We start from the raw sequence: 18,724 nt of genomic DNA, 5'->3' as shown, positions 1-18,724 counted from the left end.
AGGTTAGCCTTCGTGACTCAGCAGAGTCACAGGATGAGAAGTTTCCCAACCACAGCACAGCTGGGACTGGAGTTCAGCTTTTCTCATCTTGTCGTCAAGTGATGTGTCCCTGAGCCACAGCTCCTCCCACTTCCACGTAGAAATCTGTCCTTGAGCACTGTTGGTTAATCCTAGAGTCACTTTGTCATCCATGAGGTTCTCGGGTTAGGGGAGCTTTGGTGCAGTGTGGTCTTTGGGGCTGTGCTTCAGCTGCCTGGCTCTCTCCAGGTCTCGCTCCAGGGGTCTCAGGTACAGAAAGGAAACCCCAGATGGTTTCTGTGGTGAGTCTCTTCTCAGTAACACAAGAGCAAGGGAAGGGCCCAACCCCTTCCGTCGTTCCGGGAAGCACCCATGTGTGTACATGCATGCAGAGATGCCACCACCAGCCAGCCATGGCTGGCCTGTACCTCACGAAGAACTGGGGTGAGCCGGGTGGACCTTTCAGGACCTCTTGTGAGTGCCTAGCTCTTCATCTCTCCACCAGTGATTGTCACAGGATTAACATTTTTAAAAACACCACTAATTGCACACTGACCCTCAGCCAGCCTCTCTTCTCAATGGCCTAACTGTCCAGTGAGGGTACCGTGGTGGGTGGTCTGTAGGCAGGTCCTCTGCTCAAAATGCAGTCGCTTTCAACAGAGACAGGCCCCAGAAGTCAGCCAGGTGTGTATCAGTGTTATTTGATTCAAGGACATGGGCTCCTGTGAGCCGGTGTTTGTCCAGGTTTGGAAATGGACAGTAGTCAGATGGTCTGTCTGATTCTGACAGCCCCTGCACTCCCCCCGACGATGCTGCCCTGCTTCCCACCAGCTGCTTGCTGCATTGGGCCCCTAAACCTCACAGGACCAAGGTTGAACAGGCAGGGGATCAGAGTCTTATTTGTGCCTCTGGTTCACAGGGGGCCAGTCATCGTGGGTAAGTGTAGACACCACACAAATACGAGGACAGGAAGGGCCTTTCTACCACTGTAGCTGCGGCTCACCCTTCCCGTTGTCTTGCCCCTCCAGGGTGGACTCATCTCTTTGCTTATTGTTGGGATGTGTGCATTTCCTCATGTTGTTCAACTATCCACCAAGGACCTTTTAACAGTTGGTTGCCACTCTCTGGCAGTTGATCCACATCAACTCTGCCCCTTCTTACCACTGGGCAGAGGCTGGAAGCTGCCCAGAGGAAGGTGAAGACGGGCCCTTGTGCCGCGTGGTGGTGGCATCTCATGTTTGTAGTCAAACTGCACTGTGGACTGTGGTGCCTCTACCAAGCTCAAAACAGGCTTCTAGGTTGCCACTGCACCCGATCTGCCCCTGTCTGACTTCTGATCTGCGTTCTGTGTGATAAATGGGGACTGTGGTGGAACTGCTCTCACTGTGCCCTCTGGAGTCTACTGAGCCTGAGCAGGGTCTGGGAACCCAGGACTTGGAGTTGACGCAGTAGCAGGACAGTCTCAGGAATGCCCAGCAGGCCGAGAGAGGGTACTCGGGATAAGTGATCCTCACTCCTGGCACACTCTGCATTGATGTGATCCAGGTGAGCTCTGGCCTCGCAACAAGACATCTTCACCCATGTTGCTTTGAGGAAGAGGGTGCACCCAGCAGGCCTGAAGCTGAGAAAGGGGCAGTGTTCATCCTGAACATTATTGGCAGTCTCATCTGTTTATTAAGGTTTTTAGCATATGTTTCTCATCTGCAGACCCAGGACACCAGTGACTGTCTTAGGTCTCCTCACCCGCCCTGGGGTGTCCCATACCCCTTCCTTTTCATCACCCAGACGTGGGCAAGCAGTCTAGGTCTGGCTGACCTCTGGAGAAGTGCCCCAGCTGTCTGTGCCTTGAGAAGTGCCTTGTCCTTGTGCAGGGTAGCTTGCCCTAGCCTAGCCCATGTGGCGGAGCTGCATCAGCTTCCTTGCTGGAGAGCGGACAGCTCTTTCATCTGTGGCTCTCAGCCCCACCCTCCCACGTGGAAGGCTGGTGACAGGCAGTCTGCAAGGCCCTGGACTTCTAGTGAGTGGTGGGTCTCTCCTAACCCTGCCCAGCCAGTTGGAATCTTGGCACCATCCAAGCTGCAGCCAGCCTTAGGGCCACTGTCTGAAGCTCCTTGTGGGAGCCTGCATCTGCCTACATGTGGGCACTTCCTCTCAAGCTTGAAAGCTGTCCACTTGGGCAGCAGTTCAGCCCTGGAGAATAATACTTGTTTCTTCATCTCACTTTTCTTGCCCTATCACTAAGCCTTCTTGAAGATGCAAAAAGTGAAAAGGCCTTCAGGGGAAAGAGAGGGCACATGTGCTGCAGAATCATGTCATCTGCTTGGCCTGCTCCCCATCTCTGAGGCTCAACCTCCCTGAGTGTCACTCTAGCAGACAGCGCCACCAAATGAGTGACTGTGATGGGAGCTATTGATCTGTTCAGTCTTATAAGTGGCAGGAATTACACTCGAGTCTCTCAACCAAATTACTGTGAACATTTTCCTTCTGGGAGAAAGAGAGCTTCCGGTCAGATAAAATTAAAATGCTTCCCACAAGGTGAAATTAAGTTGCTGTGAAGCAGCAAGAAACCACTCTGAGTGCCCCACGTTCATGGTCACCTCTGCCAGATGCATTCTTCCTGAGACATCTCAGGGCCACACCATCTCCTAAGAGGCAGGTCTCTTTCCAAGGTCAGCTTTCAACAGGCCTCCCCGACCTCCCTTAGAACACAGCATCCTCAGGGCCTCCTCTCTCATCTGTGTGGCGTGTCTCTGCTGTGTGCACAGTGTGACCTGTCACAAGCCCACGTTTGCATGCTCATCAGTCCTTCCTGCTGAACTGTAAGCTCCCTGGAAGTAGGTTTTGCTGAGCTCAGGCCCTGTGCTCAGCCCTGTATGTGGGGGCAGGACTTCCTTCCTCCACACTCTCGGATTGTCAGGGCCCTTCTGCAGAGTTGGAGCCACAGAGAGGAGGCCATGAAGGGGAATTGTGAAACATGATACAGACCTCTCTTAGCAAAGTGCCACAGGATCACCCTTGGGAACAGGGACTCCGTGGAACTGGGTGAGGCCAGCTGGGTCTCCATCCAGAGACACCTGAAGAGGCTCCCTGTGTAGATGTGGGGGGAAGGAAGAGGAAGGTGGAGGCTGACTTTCTAGGGTGGAACCTCTGGCCCCTGCTGCCTCTGCTCTGAGCCTCTAACCTCCCTCTCCTCCTTTGCACAAACCCTTTTAATTACCTTGACAGCACTAATAAAGTGCACCATCCTTTCTAGGATCCCTGGCCGGCTGAATGACAGGAGGACTCCTCTGGGTGAGCTCAACTGGATCTTCACAGCAATTACAGACACCATCGCGTGGAACGTGCTCCCCCGCGGTGAGGCTGCCTGGCCACTGCCCGGGTGTGGGGAGAGAAGGCTGACAGACAGAGGAGAAGAGCTGGGGAGGGGGCAGGGGCAGTGATGAAGCCAAAGGCCAGAGCCTAAGGAGGTCCCTGTGTGGCTGGAATGAGTGGCCAGGTGTCAGTGCCTACAGTGGTGGCAGGGAGCGAGGCTTTTTACATGAGCGTTGGCGAAGCCAGAATCCCTCTTGTAGGCCTTGCTTCTATATTTTGCTATTGGTTGCTTTGTATTTTTGGTATTTGTTCACATATATGTCTGCATGTGTATATATGAACATGTATGCTTGTGTGTGTGATTATGAGGATGTATGTTCATGTGGATATGTGTATTTTTGTATCTGTGAGCATGTCTATGTATATGTGTTTATGTCTCTGTGTTCATGTGGATATGTGTGTATATGTGTGTGTCTCCGTCAGTGTGATTATATGTATGTATCTGTGTGTCCGGTGGGAATTGTGCATGTTCAATTTTTGATGGAAGTTAATATGTGGGTTTGGCTGTAAGTGCTGGGCAGTGGTCCCTGAAGACTCTTTTTATCATTTATCTACTCAGATCTCTTCCAAAAGCTCTTCAGACAGGACCTACTGGTGGCGAGTCTGTTTCGAAACTTTTTACTGGCAGAAAGGATCATGAGGTCATACAACTGCACCCCTGTCAGCAGCCCCCGACTCCCGCCGACTTACATGCATGCGATGTGGTAAGTGTCCCAGGCCAGACACTGCTGCAGGTGGCTAGCTCTCCTGGTGGCGTGCTCCCACTGCTGCAGCAGTGCCCGTGCAAGGAGCTGTGTGTGCCTGGGAAGCAGGCGTGGCGCCAGACTGAGGCAGAGCTAAAGAGAGCCGCCCTGAGGATCTAGAAACAGGTAGCCAGCCTCCTGCAGAAATGAGGTTACTGAGACCCTTTTTAGGTGGGCGAGGCCAGTGGCATCAGGCCCCACAATTCCCCACATTTAGAGTGGCACTGCACACAGGGCTCGTAGCCTCATTAGAGCTTCAAATTGAGAAAGAAATTGCCTCCTGAACTTGCAGAGTACATCAGAGTGCTTTGAGTGTTAAAACCGTTGGGTTTGTGACAAGTTAATTCATATACTTATGCGTGCACACATGCACAGAGTGTAGAGTGTAATCTTACTCACTGTTGATTATAATTTCTCCAATTGCCCGATTGCTGCTACTTATGCTAGTGTCATCCATGATACCACTAGTATCATGTGGCTGCTCAACAGCGTTGCCACAGCTCAGTAGCTTCAAACAACTGCACCACAGAGCTTCTGGGGGGCACGTCCTACATGCAGCGTCCTGCCTGGCTCAAGGCCACTATAAGCAGCCAGGGACCCCACTGTCCTCCCACATGGCCCATTGTGGCCTTCTGCACCCTAGTCAGCAAGGGAGGTAGAGGTTCTGGCAGATGGGCATACAGCCTGCGTCATGCTACATGTGGTCAGGGACAGCTGTCCACCTTTATTAGATTCTGCTGATCAGAAGTCACAGCCCCACCAACACACCAGGGAGGAGACCTCAGCAAGAGACAGGAGTCATGGGGCTACCACTGGAGTGTCTGCACCATAGGGAGCACCTCGCAAGGGTGAGGCCTTCACCAACTGCTGAAGGCACTCAGCTGGGGCCCACAGGCAGCTTGGCGGTGGGAGATGAGCAGTGCCGCTGTGGTGATGCTGAGGGGACAGGCCACCAGGTGATTCCAGAGACTTATACATCAGGTGCTGCTGTGTGTCATCAGTCCTGGAGCTCTCAGGTGTCATCTGCGCTTGTAGCAATGCTGTGAATAGGTCTAGTGATGTTCCCGTGTCACAGACAGAAAGGGAGTCTCCAGGGGACAAGCAGCAAGGCTGAGGGCCGTGACTGAGGACAAGATGGTGTGTCTAGATACATCCCTGGGACAAGAGCATACAGGGTGGAAATGACTCTGAATCAGGGCACAAAGCTTGGGGCTGCCACCCCCGCTGCATATCACTGCTGTGCTCAGGGGTCACAGCACTGCGGAAGGCATCAGACACTAGGTGACAGGGAGTGACAGCTCTGTTACCTGGCCAGCAGCCTGGAATCTCCAGGAGGGGTAGTAAAGAACTTCACCCAGGTCCTTGGGGCAGCCCCATTCCTACACCCACATTGCAGTGAGCCCCACTCCTGAGGGTAGAGCCCCACAGCCCTCCAGCTGGATGTTGAGCCAAGAAGTGAGCAGCGCCTGCTCTAGAGCCCAGTCTCCGTGGTATATCCTACCTGCCAATCTTGCCTTGGCCCGAGATCATGTTCTTGCTGGCCTCAGGATCCCTGGCCACACCTTGACCAGCCAGGTCTCAGCCACCTCACCTGCAGTGTCCTGCTACCCCTGCGTCTCCCTGCGCTTGGCCCTGTGGCCGCTGAGACCCAGCTCAGGAGTGTGATAAGCATCCCTAGGGGAAAACTAAAGGACATGGCTAGGAGACATTCTGAAAGACTTTGATAAAAGAAGCCGTTTGTGAGAATAAATTAGGAATTACCCCGGGACCTTACAGAATAGGGGCATAAGTTAAAGTACGGGTTCTTTGGCAAAATGTAAGCAATCTTAAAATTTTATTCTTACTTGTATTTAGTGACAAAACCCAACACTGCATTATATCAGTAGTGTAACTGCTTTCTGTTAAACCCTGTTATACATGGCAGGTGTGGATGGCACTGACGTGGCAGCTCTCTATTGTATAGTCTGGCAGAGATCCCTTCTGTAACTGGAAATTCACTGTAGATTTTCCAAGCCTGCAAAGCCCTAAAAAAAAACTACTTTTAAAAATGGAATCTTTGCTGGGGGTGATGGCTCACGCCTGTAATCCCAGTGGCTCTGGAGGCTGAGGCAGGAGGATCATGAGTTTAAGGCCAGCCTCGGCAACTGTTTTAGTCAGCGCTTCTTGCTACTGTGACTAAAAGACCTGACCACAATTTTAGGGGAGCAAAAGTTAATTTGGAGCTCCATTTTTGGGGCTCGAGGTGAGGCAGAACATCACGGGGGAAGAGTGTGGCAGAGGAAAGTGGCTCACATGATGATCAGAAAGCAGAGAGACACCACTCACCATATCCAAGATCTGTACCTCAAAGGCACGCCCTCAGTGCCACCTCCTACTGCCATACCATCATCAGTTACCACTCAATCCCATCAGGGGTAACTCACTGATTGGGTTAAGACTCTAATAACCTAGTCATTTCCCACACATGAGTTTTTGGGGGATATCTCACATCCAAACTCCAGTAGCAGCTTAGCAAGACCCTGTCTCAAAATAAGAAGTAAAAATAGTTGAGAATGTGGCTCTACTTTTTAAATGCCCCTGGTACCAAAAAAAAAAAAAAAAAAAAGGAATCTTATGGTTAAGGCACTGTTTGTCATGAATATAAAACTGAAAAGAAATGAGATAATTGGGCATTTCTACTTTTTTTTTTCCCTACAATACTGAGGATTGAACCCAGGGTCACCTTACCATTGAGGTACATCCCAGCCCTTTTTATTTTTATTTAGAATGACGGTCTCAATAAGTTTGTGAGCCAGGCCTCAAACTTGTAGTCTTCCTGCCTCTGCCTCTGGAGTTGCACTGGTATCACAGGTGTGCCTGCTGCTCCCAGCTTTAACTGGGCATTTCTTTACATGACAAAAACATAACTGGTAGAATTCCCTAAGGTTCAATACCTGGATTTGATCTCATTTGATGTTTTTTAAATGGTATGGTACTTTCCAACACTCATGTACCTGAGACTGACTCCTACATGTGACGCAGTGCAGCCCACAGGGTCATTCTTATTGAAATAGCCCAGCACTGAGGTAATGTGATTCAAGCAGTTGCACCCCTGCCGTGCACTGAGCACTCGTTTGGGTGGGCTGGTAAAGGGTGTGAGGATCCAGAGGGTGTTGGAGAAGCCTGGACCATGGGGGCTGCTCACCTCATGTGGGATCCAGGATACAGCCGCTACCTTCCTGGGCTTGGGCTCGTCTGAGTGCTGGGAACTGTACCAGGGCCTCATGCCTGCTAGGCAAGCACTGTGCCTCTGAGCTACGTCCTCAGCCCTGAGAGCTGTTCTTAAAGGAAGTCTGTCCAGCCTCCAGTTAGACAGACAGTGCTGGTCTCTGATCTGCCCTATGTGGCCAGAGGAGGACAATCTCCCGGGGCCACTGTACCCTGAGCACAGCCCAGTGCTTCCATTACTGCTGGGCGTGGTGGGATGTACCAGGCCAGCTCCCTGGGATCCTGGTCAGTCCCCAGGAGCCTCTGTACAGGTTGGCTCACACTGGCTGCCTAGGAGCTCCAGAAAGCCAGTGACCCGGCCCCGGAGCCCCCAGCTCTTCCAGAGGTTCCTTCCTTTGCAAGAAAACCACACAGCTGGACATTGCAGAGTGACACCAGGGTGTCAGCAGGACTTCAGCTCAAGGACCTTATCCAGCTGGCACTGTGTGAGTCACAGCTGATGCTCCACCAGCTTTGCCTGGCCTGGCATTTTAGCATGCAGGCTGAGGTCCTCCTTTCTTATTCTCTCTCAGCCTGGGCATCACCAGATCCTGAGTCCCTGTCTGGCTTCAGTTCCCTGACCTGCAGATGTTCCCCGTCCCTGGCTGAGGAGCTCAGTGCAGAAGACTGTGTCCTTTCCTGTGCCTTCCTGAGCATGGAAGCCTAATATGGGCACACGCGTGTGGCATACTGGTTTAGACAGAAGCATAGACATCCATGGCTTATCCTCCACCGTGTGGGAGCCTGGAGCAGGTGTCACCACTAGGAGCAAGGACAGGCTAGTGGGGATGGTGCCCCGAGGAAAGAATATCTAATGACATCATAGGGTCAGGGATGGTTCCCTGGAAAGTGAGAGTGGTGGAGGTGGGATATGGAGACAGCTTCTGACCTGATGGTGACAAGTGCCAAGAGACAACTCTGCAAGAGCCTCAGGGAGCAGGGTTGTGGCTGGAGCAGAGGGAGCCCTGGAGGTCTGGGACTGTGGTGTAGTGGATGAAGAGTGGCTGGCCCACCACAGGGAGCCCCCACAGACAGCAACTGGAGATGAGTCAGAGAGGAGAGCCCTGGGCCTGGGTGGTGGCAGGGCTCAGGTCTCACAGGTGTTTCCTCTTGGCCCTGATGGGATTTGGTGAGTCTGCAAGAGGCTGGAGGTCAGGGTCTCTTGCTTCTCTACTGATGACAGTGGGGCACAGTGGGAGGAATGGGCAGAGTGCTGGAACATCTTGTGAAGCCAGAGGACAGCGAGAAGCTGACCATAGAGTCAGGAGGGACTCAGGACAGGCTTGGGGAGCCAACACCCAGATGAGGACACATTGGCAGCCCATTGAGCACCCACTAGTCCCAGACGGTCAGCACACAGGCCTCACTGCCCCTCACCAGGATGCGAGTTGCCCAAAGCCCAGGGCAACCTGGCCAAGAGGCAGGTTCAGACCCTGACTTCACTTCCAGAAAGCCCACGCTTACCCGCTCCACCTGGAGGTGGGCAGGTGGCACATCCATGGGAGTTGAGAGAAACAGGCCTGGAATGTAGTCCCTGCCTCATCAGGTCCAAGTCAAGCTCTGGCACAAAGCTGCATGGGTGTTCCCAGCCCACGCAGACTCCAGGGAAGGCAGGCCAGTGTGTTTTCTGCACGGGGTCCTGTGCTTATTAAGGGCAGAGTCCTCCTCTGGAAGGGGTATGTAAAGGATGGCTTTCTCAGAACCCTGCAGAGGCGTGAAGCAGCCCGAGCTCTCAAGCACACCAGCTTCCCACTGGGTGGATCCAGTGTCAACCACAGCTGGGGCCTCCAGGCAGCCTTGAGCCTCTCCCTTCTCTGACTCATTCCTGCAGCAAACCTTGCATAGGCCCTGTGCCTCCCGCATGTGGGAACAGGAGGCCACACCACCAGGCTGGTTGGGGGGTGAGCGGGTCACTGATAGAACTTTCCCTGGCTTGAGGGGCCCAAGGAGGGTGGCTCAGAGGAGGGTGGGAGGTTCACAGGCAGGAGGAAGTAGGCCTCTCAGCAGAGCAGACACCAGGATCCTCAGGGAGCTCCCTGGCCGTGGTGTGGCTATGGCAGAGACAGGCTCCGCGAACAGCCCCATCAGCAGCTGCACTCAGAGCTTCACATCCCAGAAGCCAAGCACCCGGTTTTCACACAGGAGCCAGAAATTCATGTTTTTATGTATAATCATCTTATTTTTTAGATATTAAACTTAATACAATATTTTTTAAACATTCTGAAAGCAAAACTAAACATGTTCATAGACAGAAGCAGCCTGTGGAGTGTGCATGAAGAGCCAGGCGGTGAGGGCTAGGGCTGGGGCTCAGTGGCAGAGCACTTGCCTTGCTCATGAGAGGCACAGGTTCAACCCTCAGCACCACATAAAAATAAATAAATAGATAGATAGAGATGGGGGGGAGGCGGAGAGAGAGAAATTAAGAAATTTTTTTTTCCAAAAATAGCCAGGCTGTGGATGCTGAGGACGGAACTTCATGCCATGTTCCCCACACAGTGCCCCCATCCCCAGGCACACTCAGCAGCTGTGTGCATGGGGCGGAGGGAGTCCACAGGAGCCCTGGCCAACCTCCACTGGAGTCTTTGTCTACCTTCTTCCTGAAACCCAGGTCTCAACTATGCACACCCGGAGGCCTCTTCCAGGTTGGGATCCCTTACTGCAAGACCTGATGTCACAGCTTCTCGTCTCTATGCTGGGAAGTGCCAAATACATAAAAGCAAAGGATTCTCATGCAGAAATCAGGGTGATATGGCCGTAGGGAGGAGAACTGCACACCTTTGACATGTCCTCCCTGGCGAGGATGGTGCCAGCCTGAATCTGAAGTCAGTCCCATTAGATGTTGAGAACAATGCCATGAATCTGCTTTGATTGGAATTCCAATGTAGAAATCAGGCTTTAACATTAACAGAGAAACATGCTGTAGTCAGAGAAAGGCTTCAAGCCTCTGATGGGACACCAGGACAGGGCTAGGACAGAAAGAGGCTCACAGCTAGCATCTTCTCCACCAGGTTCTGGTGGCCTCCTCCTGGCTTCCTGGGGTCAGGGCAGCTCTAAGAGCCTGGAATTAAACCTGACCTGAAGGCAGAGCTGCAAAATTCCAATCCCCTTGCATGGTTGGCTTCCACGAGCAGCATGGCTTGCCTCAGACCAGGTGTTACCATCAGTGGCTTTCCCTGCCTTCGCCCTCCCGTCCATTGTGTGGGGATGTTGCTTTGCAGAGGCCTTCACTTCCTGTGGGAGTTGACCCCGTGCACAGGGTGTGTGTGTGAGAGAGGAGAGGCAGGTGCACAGAGTTGTGCCTGCACCACTTGCTCTTTCTTCCAGGGTTCCAGACTTGTGTTAGCACTTAGGTTTCCCAGAGACTGGCCTCAGCACTGCTTGATCTCCAGGCCCTGGCTGGCTCAAATGATTTCTCAGTAGCCATCACCACTCTATAAGACCAGTGTGCCCACAATTAGAGATATCCCCCACACTCTACTAGGAATGCCCAGGTGCTCACTAGTGTAACTCTAAGGAAACCACCACAGTTCCTGTTACCAGCGAGTCAGGGGTCTGGGCACAAGCATGAGCATTTTGGAAGACTGGAGAGCCCCAAGGCTGCTTACCCTGAGCATCACAGTCTCACAATAGCTCAGTGCAGCAGAACACAGGGCCACTCTGGGTGCACAGGAGCCCCGGCCCACATTGAAGGCTGACATGTGAGGTCTCAGCACAGCACCCTCCCCAAAGGGCAGCCTGTCCCTGTCCTCTGCTTGGACTACATTTAATGAGAAGCCAGTCTACTCAACCATATACAATGTTCTAGATCTAGAGAGTCAGGCATGGCAATACCCCTTTTATTTCTCTATAAAATTATTTACCATTTTTATGCTAAGTCAGAGAAAAGAAGGACGTTGGCCCCTGATAGAGATACTTGGGCTCTGCTCTCTCCAAGGTGTACAGCCAAGCCCTCTTGAGGAGACACTGCGTGGTGTGTGGAAACCCTCTACAGCTGTTTGCCTTCCTGCCCTAGAGGGTCTTAGACACCTTTAAGATACAGGTTACAACTATGTAACCCTAATCCAATGACTTTACAGGCAGGCCCTCCTCTCCCCATCTCATCCGTGTGCTAGCAGCGCAGGCTGGATGGTTCCACAGTGTCAGCGACCTAGGCCTGCACCCATCCTGCAGGCCCATGGTCTCCTGTGGCAATTCTCTGCCCCCAGCACCTGCCAGAACCACACCCCAAGGTGAAAGGCCACAAGGGGCAGGCGAGGCAGCTTGGGCCACCCCGTGCCTTCGTGACATCTAGTCTAGCCTTGTCCGAGGGAGTTGGCAGTGTGGCTCCTCCTGAGTGGCATGTCCCAGGTGCAGAGGGGAGAACATCACACCCAGACACAGAATCGTACCCACTGAGCGGATGCAGAACCAGACTCAACACTCACCTGGGGTGGGCCCCTCACCACTGAAGGGTGACTAGGGGCTTTCAGCAGGGCCATCTACTGCTCCGGTGATGAAATTAAGCAGCACATGGGGTTCTTTCTCTCCTCATAAAGACTCTACAGCACGTGCATCCCCAGGGAGCACGCAGGAAAGAGCACTGGGAGTAGATGATTCAAAATCTAGTTACTGTATTCCTTGGGTGGTGATGGAGAGGCTGAATTTTTAGCGGAGGGGGGTGGGGAGAGAACAAAGCCTAACAAAAATTGAGGTTAAAATATAAAGTAATGTACATTTACACTTTGCTTCAGGCGGGGGAGCTGGTGATGAAGTACTCAGAGCCGGTTTCCTGTTCAATTTTTGATGCAAAGCCATCAGGGAGTCATTTCCTTCACTCTCAATTTCAGGGGTCCTGAAACCTTGCATTTCTCTGCGGTAATAACCTGTGCTTTCTGCTGTGATTGATCAGTGCAGATGGAGGCTGCGCCGGCCCAGGAGGTTTTCCTGAGCCCACTGCCTGGGCACTTGCCATCCAAGGCCTGTTTCCCGAAAACCCAGTCTTCCAGGCGGGTGACTCATCACAGCTCTTAGAAAGTCCCCTGCTCCTTGCTGCTGGGGAAGGGGGGAGCCTGGTCCAGCTTTCAGCTGGGCACAGACTCCTGCCAGCCTGGCTCCTGAGCACCCGCCCTGCGTCCCACGCAGAGCCTCCCACTGTGGGAGGTGCAAACACAGACACCTCCTGCCACCGGCCTAGCTTCTGCTCCTGCCTGGGTGCCAGCAGCAGACTGGCTGCTGCAGTTGCCCACTGCCACAGTCTCAGGTTTTTATAGGACCTGCTTTCCCACTTGTCTATAGCTGAGAATCCCAAATTAAGACTACAAGTTCAGTTGGGTTTTATCTGAGAAAATGCAGCCAGTTTTAATCGACTGATCTAATGCTCCTCAGAGAGCACTACTGCTCTGCTGTCCGAACGGTTCTCACACAGTTTTAGAGTTTGATGGTGACACTGAGATGATCTAATCTGGCCCAGAGAGTGCCAGATTGCCCAGCAAGCCTCATCAGTCCCACCTCTGCCAGGGATCTGGCCTAGGCCCGCATGTGTCCCCTGTGGAGGCCTGGGGAGCGGGTGTTCTGGTGACTCTCTTAGCACTTGTTGTTCAGGGGTCCTGGGTGTCCTCAGTCAGCCTCTTTTCTCCTCGGTACCTTGAGGAAAGGTTCTCCTGTCTTGCTCTCTGGTCCACAGCCCTGTGCAGCTGTTCTGTCGGTCGGTGACCTAAGCCACAGCCCCTCCTCAGCTTTGTCCCCACCACGTCTTTCACACAAGTGAGAATAAAGCCGTCTGGAGCTGCTTTCCCAGTGCAGGAAACGTGGCAGGCTCAGCCCCTGCTCCTGGGTGGGATGCACGTGGGGTCTCAGGTCGTCAGGAGCCATCTCCCCAGCGGGGTGGGATGTGAGAAGTGTGTGTCCCCAGTGCAGTCTAGGATCTCGCAGTTGCTGGGCCTTGCTAATGGATTCCATTTCTTTCTGCCTGAGTATTCCAATGCCAAGCAGCTTTCAGCTCTGCACTGCGAGGTGGCCTGTGAATGTGCTTGGCCTTACGCATAGTGCCACTGGTGTCCAGCCCTGGCTATGACTGTCGCCAGACTATACTGGGCTCAGAGCCGGTCAGACCCACTGTGCCCCCTTCTCATCACCATTCCCTGAACTTGTACACTTATTTCTGACTCCTGAAATTGAAGCTTTTATTTGATTAAATGCAAGGCATCCATATAGAGTTTAATTGCAATAATTGACTTTGCTTCTGTCTCAACAGAGTAGATACCTCCCTCAATGCAACTGAGGACCGTTTGCCTGCAATCTGGGTTTATTGAGCATATGGGAGCTATTTATTGCCTGGGGTGGGAGCTGTGTTTGATTATCTCCTGATTGCCTCTTAATTGTCAGCAGGGAGGGGCTGCTGTGCAGAGGGCCAGTCTGAGGGTGGGGTGCCGTTCAGGCCTTTGAAGATAAAAGGAGCTCTTTAGGCCCTTTGTTCAGCTTAAATTTTTCCATTCTTGTTTTGGTCCTTTATTAAAGACAGAAAATGCCCTTTTGCCTGCCAGCATGCCGTCTCACTAGTCTAAATAAAAAAGGTTGGGTCCTTGAGTCTCCTGAAGTTACCAGAGGATGCTGCTGTTGCAGAATGAAACCCAGCAAACCATCCCCACGTGGTTTCTGCAGGAAAGTGTTTCTCAAGGAGGGGCAAGTAGGGATGAAGGCACCTGCACACCTGTGGGCCGGGGGCCTACCGAAGCCAGGTAGACCTTCGGCGTCATCTCAGGGTCTCATGAGGACCTGTGCAGGAGATGCCATCCTTACCCCTTCATGGATGGGGAAGCTGGTCCTGGAGAGATGGAGCCAAAGGCTGGGCCCAGAGCCTGGTGCAGCCCAGCCTGCTGTGTGGTCACTGTGTGGCTTCACACAAATGGTGGCCTTGGAAGACCTGCCTCCTGCTGTTGAGGAGTGAGGGGGAAGGTCTGCTGTCCCAGCCGTGGCAGAGTGGGGCACGAGCCTGGCAGCCCCTGTGGTCCGGCTGCTTCTCTCCCCATCCTGTTCTCTTTAAGCCCTGCCGGCTGCTCTGGGCACAGCAGTTGCACTCCCTCTCATTCAACAAGTGTTTGTTGAAGACCTACTGTGTGCTGGGTACAGCAAGCAATCAGGCATGGCTGGATACTGGGGTATCTGCTGGTGCTAGAGCCACAGAACTGGAGAAGCTGGGAGGCACTGGGACCACCAAGCTTTCGTCCCTGGTAAAGGCCAAGAGTGGTGGGAGCTTCAGGGCTGCTATCAAGGCTTGAGGCAAGGCATGAGAGGGGCCAGCAGAGAAGACTGGCTCCTGCAGAAGCAGCAGGATACCAGGGAGGGCAGGTGAAGGCTGGGGAGTGCAACGGGACGCCAGGTGAAGCTACGGCCAAGCCCAGGGACTCTGGGAACTGGCCGGGAGGTGCTAGGTCCAGTTCAGTTGTACCTACTGGTCCTGCAATGGATTCTGGGTCTGGAGCCATCAAGGGGGTGAAAGTCTGTTTTAAATGGCATCTGGGGGCGTCAGTGAGCCAGTAGTGCCAAACACTTTGCCTGAGGGTGAGTGTGCAGGACAAGGCCGCCCCAGCCTGCAGAGGCACTGCCTGAGCACTCACTGTGACAAAGGGGCCAAGGGAGCCCTAGGAAGTCGGGAGTACTCTTGAGGGTACAGAGCCTCTGCCATGTCAACACAACAGGGGTGCTCCCGTGATGGGTGAAGGGACACTTGTTGCTGAGAAGCCTGGCTGGCTCTGTCCAGGAACAGGAAGGGAGGTGAGGGAAGTCATGCAGAAATCTAGAATCCTAGAACTCCCACTGTGGACATCTCAGAACTTGACCTCAAGGACCTCCCTACAGACCCCTGCCATAGTCCTGCTCCAGTACCAGGTACCCATCACACTCTCCAGACCTTCACCCGCGGTAGGGCCCACACAACACCCTACTGTGACCTGCAGGATCTAGGCTGTCACCTTTGGTCACCTGCTCAGCTCCCTTTGTCCAGCTTACTCAGGCTAAACCAGCCCCTGGCCTCCGCTCCTCCTCTCCCTCAGTTTCCATGTGGCCAGCTCTGTCCTCAGACAGATCTCTTTTCCTAACCTTGCCTGCATGTATCCGAGCAGAGGAGAGGCAGAGAACAGCACAGCTGGGAGGTTTCTGGTGATGCCTCCATGGAGAGTCATCACCCAACAGTGAGGTGAGCCTGCAGGGTGTGGGCTGCTTCCCTAGGCAGGGCAGAGTGTTGCTGGAGAAGGGGCTGTCCTGAATCCCGCCCTCCAGATGCCTGGGCGTAAGCCTCGGCCCACCTTGTTAATGAGTGAGCAGAGCAAGCACCTTTCCTAGACTGCCATTCCTGTCCCTGTGGTCTTACCTCCATGACTGCAGGAGGTTGGAAGAGGGGAGGGAGTGCAAGGGACCAAGCAGAAGGTGAAGCTGGGAAAACAAGCAGGGGCTTCCAGAACCTTTATGGCCAGCTGCGGGCTGATATGCTTGGCAGGCAATGCTGGGTGCCCAGCCACATGCCATGTCAAGTATTTAGCTCAGCTAGTCCCCAGCAGGAAGGGAGAGCCAGTGGAGCTGGCCCAGGGACATTTGTCCTCCCTATGTCCTCCTTCAGTGTCCAGGTGCAGCTCATCCTGTGGAGGGGCTGTGAGCTATGCCGGGGCATGCTGAGCACTCTCCCCACTAAGGAAGGGGGCTGCCCTCTGTGTCACATCTGCAGGCAGTGTCTGTGGCCCCTGCAGAGAAACTGGGACAGAGGGTGACATCAGCAGCTCCCAGGCCATCACTTGCACCTTTTGTCCCATGTCCTCAGCCACAGGCCTGCCTCCATTTGTTTTCTAGAAAAGGAAGTCAATAGCCATGGTTTGGGCACAGTAAAGTGAAGAAGGAAAGAAAGGGCCAGGTCTCACGGCCGCACGGGCTGCTCCACGCATTAAGGCTCCATGCGAGATCAGGGGGATGCCCATTCTGCCACAGAGGGGAAGGCACCCCATGGACTGCAGGGTTGAAGCAACCCTGGGTGATAGGTCAGCGATGCTGAAGGGGGGCTGGGGAGGAGTCTGGGCACCTATAGCTGTGCACGGTGCTGTGCTGTCCCTGTGCCAAGCCAGATGGCCCCTGGCCTGAGCCTGCACAGCTCTTCTCAGGAGGGGTTGGCCTTGGCTCCACAGTCACGGAGGGAATCCCTGTTGCTGTGGCTTCCCTACAAGTCTAAACTTGTCCTGTGGGCTCATAGTTAGTTCATAAGAATCAACAAAATTACACCCAGATCACACCCAGGCCAAGCTCAAACCCTGACCTGTGTGGCTTCAGCCCCAAGTTCTCCTGTCCCTTTGTGCTCTTGGGTCCTTCAGAAGCAGTAAGGAAGAGAGAGACCTGGCGAAGAGCCTTACATAAGAGCAGCCAGCCTGGTTCCAGACACCAAGTCCCCGTTCCCCTGATTATGTAAGAGGATGTGTTTATGAAGCCACATAAATCACCCTGCGATGGGCTTGTGTGCCTGAGCCATGGAATTATTGAAGAATGGAACACAGGGCTGGCTCGAAGCTGGGAGAGGGTGTGGGCATCTGCTTAGTGGGGTCACAGCCTGTGCTCTCCAGACAGACCAGGGTGCACTGCCAAGGACATGCAGCTGTGAATGTGCTGAGCTGAGTCCTGACACCCCCAGAGCCTGGTGAGAGTAGCCAAGTCTACCATGGGGCAATCCCCTTTTACCTCAAATAAGCACCACCTGTCCTGTCCTGAAGGACCATCAGCACACTCCTGGCCACCCAGGGCCCAGGGCCAACAATTCAGACCGTGCCAGTGGTAGCCAGGGCCACAGTCCTACTGCAAGGTTTGGGGCAGGTGGACACTGTCAAGGCTCCTGTGACGGAGGTCCACAGTCAGGCTGCCTGGCCCCAGCTCCACCACAAGGGCACTGCAGCCTGGAACAGGCAGATTGTGTGCCACAGAGGGTCACATCAGAGTTGGGAGCCACTGTGGAGGGCCAGTACCACTGTATTTTTTTGCTTCACTTAGAAGAAAGCAGACAGGCCAGAGTCAGAGTACAGCAGTCCCAGTGGTGCCTGCAGCTGGGGCCGACGGGACAAGCCCAGCACAGCCTCCCAGCTTCCAGGCCTCTCCCCAGAACCATCTGCAAGAGTCTGGTAGTTCCTCTGCCCGTGGGACCCCTCGCCAGAGGCTACACACTAACGCTGTTGATGCTCCCTCTGTTCTCTCCCCAGGCAGGCCTGGGACCTTGCTGTGGACATTTGTCTCTCCCAGTTGCCCACGATCATTGAGGAAGGCACTGCCTTCAGGGTGAGTCCCTCCAGGGCGACCTGGGCATCTGCTGTGATTGTTGCTTCCTGGGCACCTGATTGCATAAAAACTTCAGTCTGTGTGGGTGTCAGAGATTTGGTTCACCCACCTGGAAAAAAAAAAATACTGACCAAAGTTTACAAGACTGGGTCCACCCAGGGTTAAAATTAATTTTTTTTTAATTGTAGATGGACACAATGCCTTTATTTTATTTATTTATTTATTAAATATGGTGCTGAGGATTGAACCTAGTACCTCACACATGCTAGGCAAGTGCACTACCATTGAGCCACAACCCCAGCCCATAAAGTTAGATTTTGAAGTTGTCACCTTTTAAAAACTTACTCCGGGAGCTATTGCAGGAGGATGGCAAGTTTCAGGCCAGCCTCAGCAACTTAGTGAGACCCTGTCTCAAAACAAAAAATAAAAAAGATTGGGGGTATGACTCAGTGGTAGAACACCCCTAGGTTCAACCCCATACCTCCAAGAAAAGAAAACGCAGATCTTAGTTTAAAGCATTGCTCTGAAGAGTCTGCTCATCTTCATGCAGATGGCCTCCTCCCCAGAGCAGCCCTCATTTCATCCTCTGCCCTCTCAGCAGGGTGAGTTGTGCTTTCCCTAAGCCTGGGGCATAGGGGCTCACACATGGAAGCCTCTGAGGGCTCCCTCCCGTCACACAGGCATCCCAACCCCAAGCCACGCTGCAGGTGGCAGAAGCCTAGTCTCTCTGGCTCTGCATAAGTTGCAGCTGGCTTCACTCACAGCACCTGCAAGTGAATTGGACATGATACCAGGGTCCTCACTGCAATACCCAGAGGCCCACTTGGTTTTGCCTTTGTGATGTGAGGCATCAAGTCTGAATAACCCTGTCCCTATCCTCAAGAATCTGTGAGAAGAGAAGAGGTGCCATGTCAAGTCAGGGCTCAAGGGAGAAAGCAGGAGGCCACCATAGGTAGCCAGGGGCCCAGGAACAGAGGCCTGGGTAGGGGCTGGCAGAGGTGATCACATTGAGTGATCACATGCTCAGGCCATCCATGAGGCTGAGATGACACAGGAGAGCATGA

The 18,724-nt window shown here is 53.5% G+C and overlaps 1 protein-coding gene across 2 annotated transcripts in view; it reads left to right on the top strand.

The window, feature by feature from the left end:
- The window catches only part of Rptor (regulatory associated protein of MTOR complex 1), a 337,753-nt gene that overhangs the window by 225,399 nt on the left and 93,630 nt on the right, over positions 1 to 18,724 (top strand). Inside the window, exons 1-4 of one of the 2 annotated variants that reach the window (XM_076869270.2) lie at positions 2,966 to 3,060; positions 3,272 to 3,372; positions 3,950 to 4,094; positions 17,585 to 17,660. In XM_076869270.2, coding sequence (XP_076725385.2) covers positions 2,993 to 3,060; positions 3,272 to 3,372; positions 3,950 to 4,094; positions 17,585 to 17,660 — 390 coding nt within the window. In that variant the 5' untranslated portion in view covers positions 2,966 to 2,992. Of the gene's footprint in view, positions 1 to 2,965; positions 3,061 to 3,271; positions 3,373 to 3,949; positions 4,095 to 17,584; positions 17,661 to 18,724 lie in introns of those variants that run through there. The other variant, XM_076869269.2, reaches the window with a different exon arrangement.

This window comes from Callospermophilus lateralis, chromosome 11 (genome assembly GCF_048772815.1).
Source record: "Callospermophilus lateralis isolate mCalLat2 chromosome 11, mCalLat2.hap1, whole genome shotgun sequence".
NCBI lineage: Eukaryota > Metazoa > Chordata > Mammalia > Rodentia > Sciuridae > Callospermophilus > Callospermophilus lateralis.
This window is presented reverse-complemented; position numbering and strand designations above follow the sequence as displayed.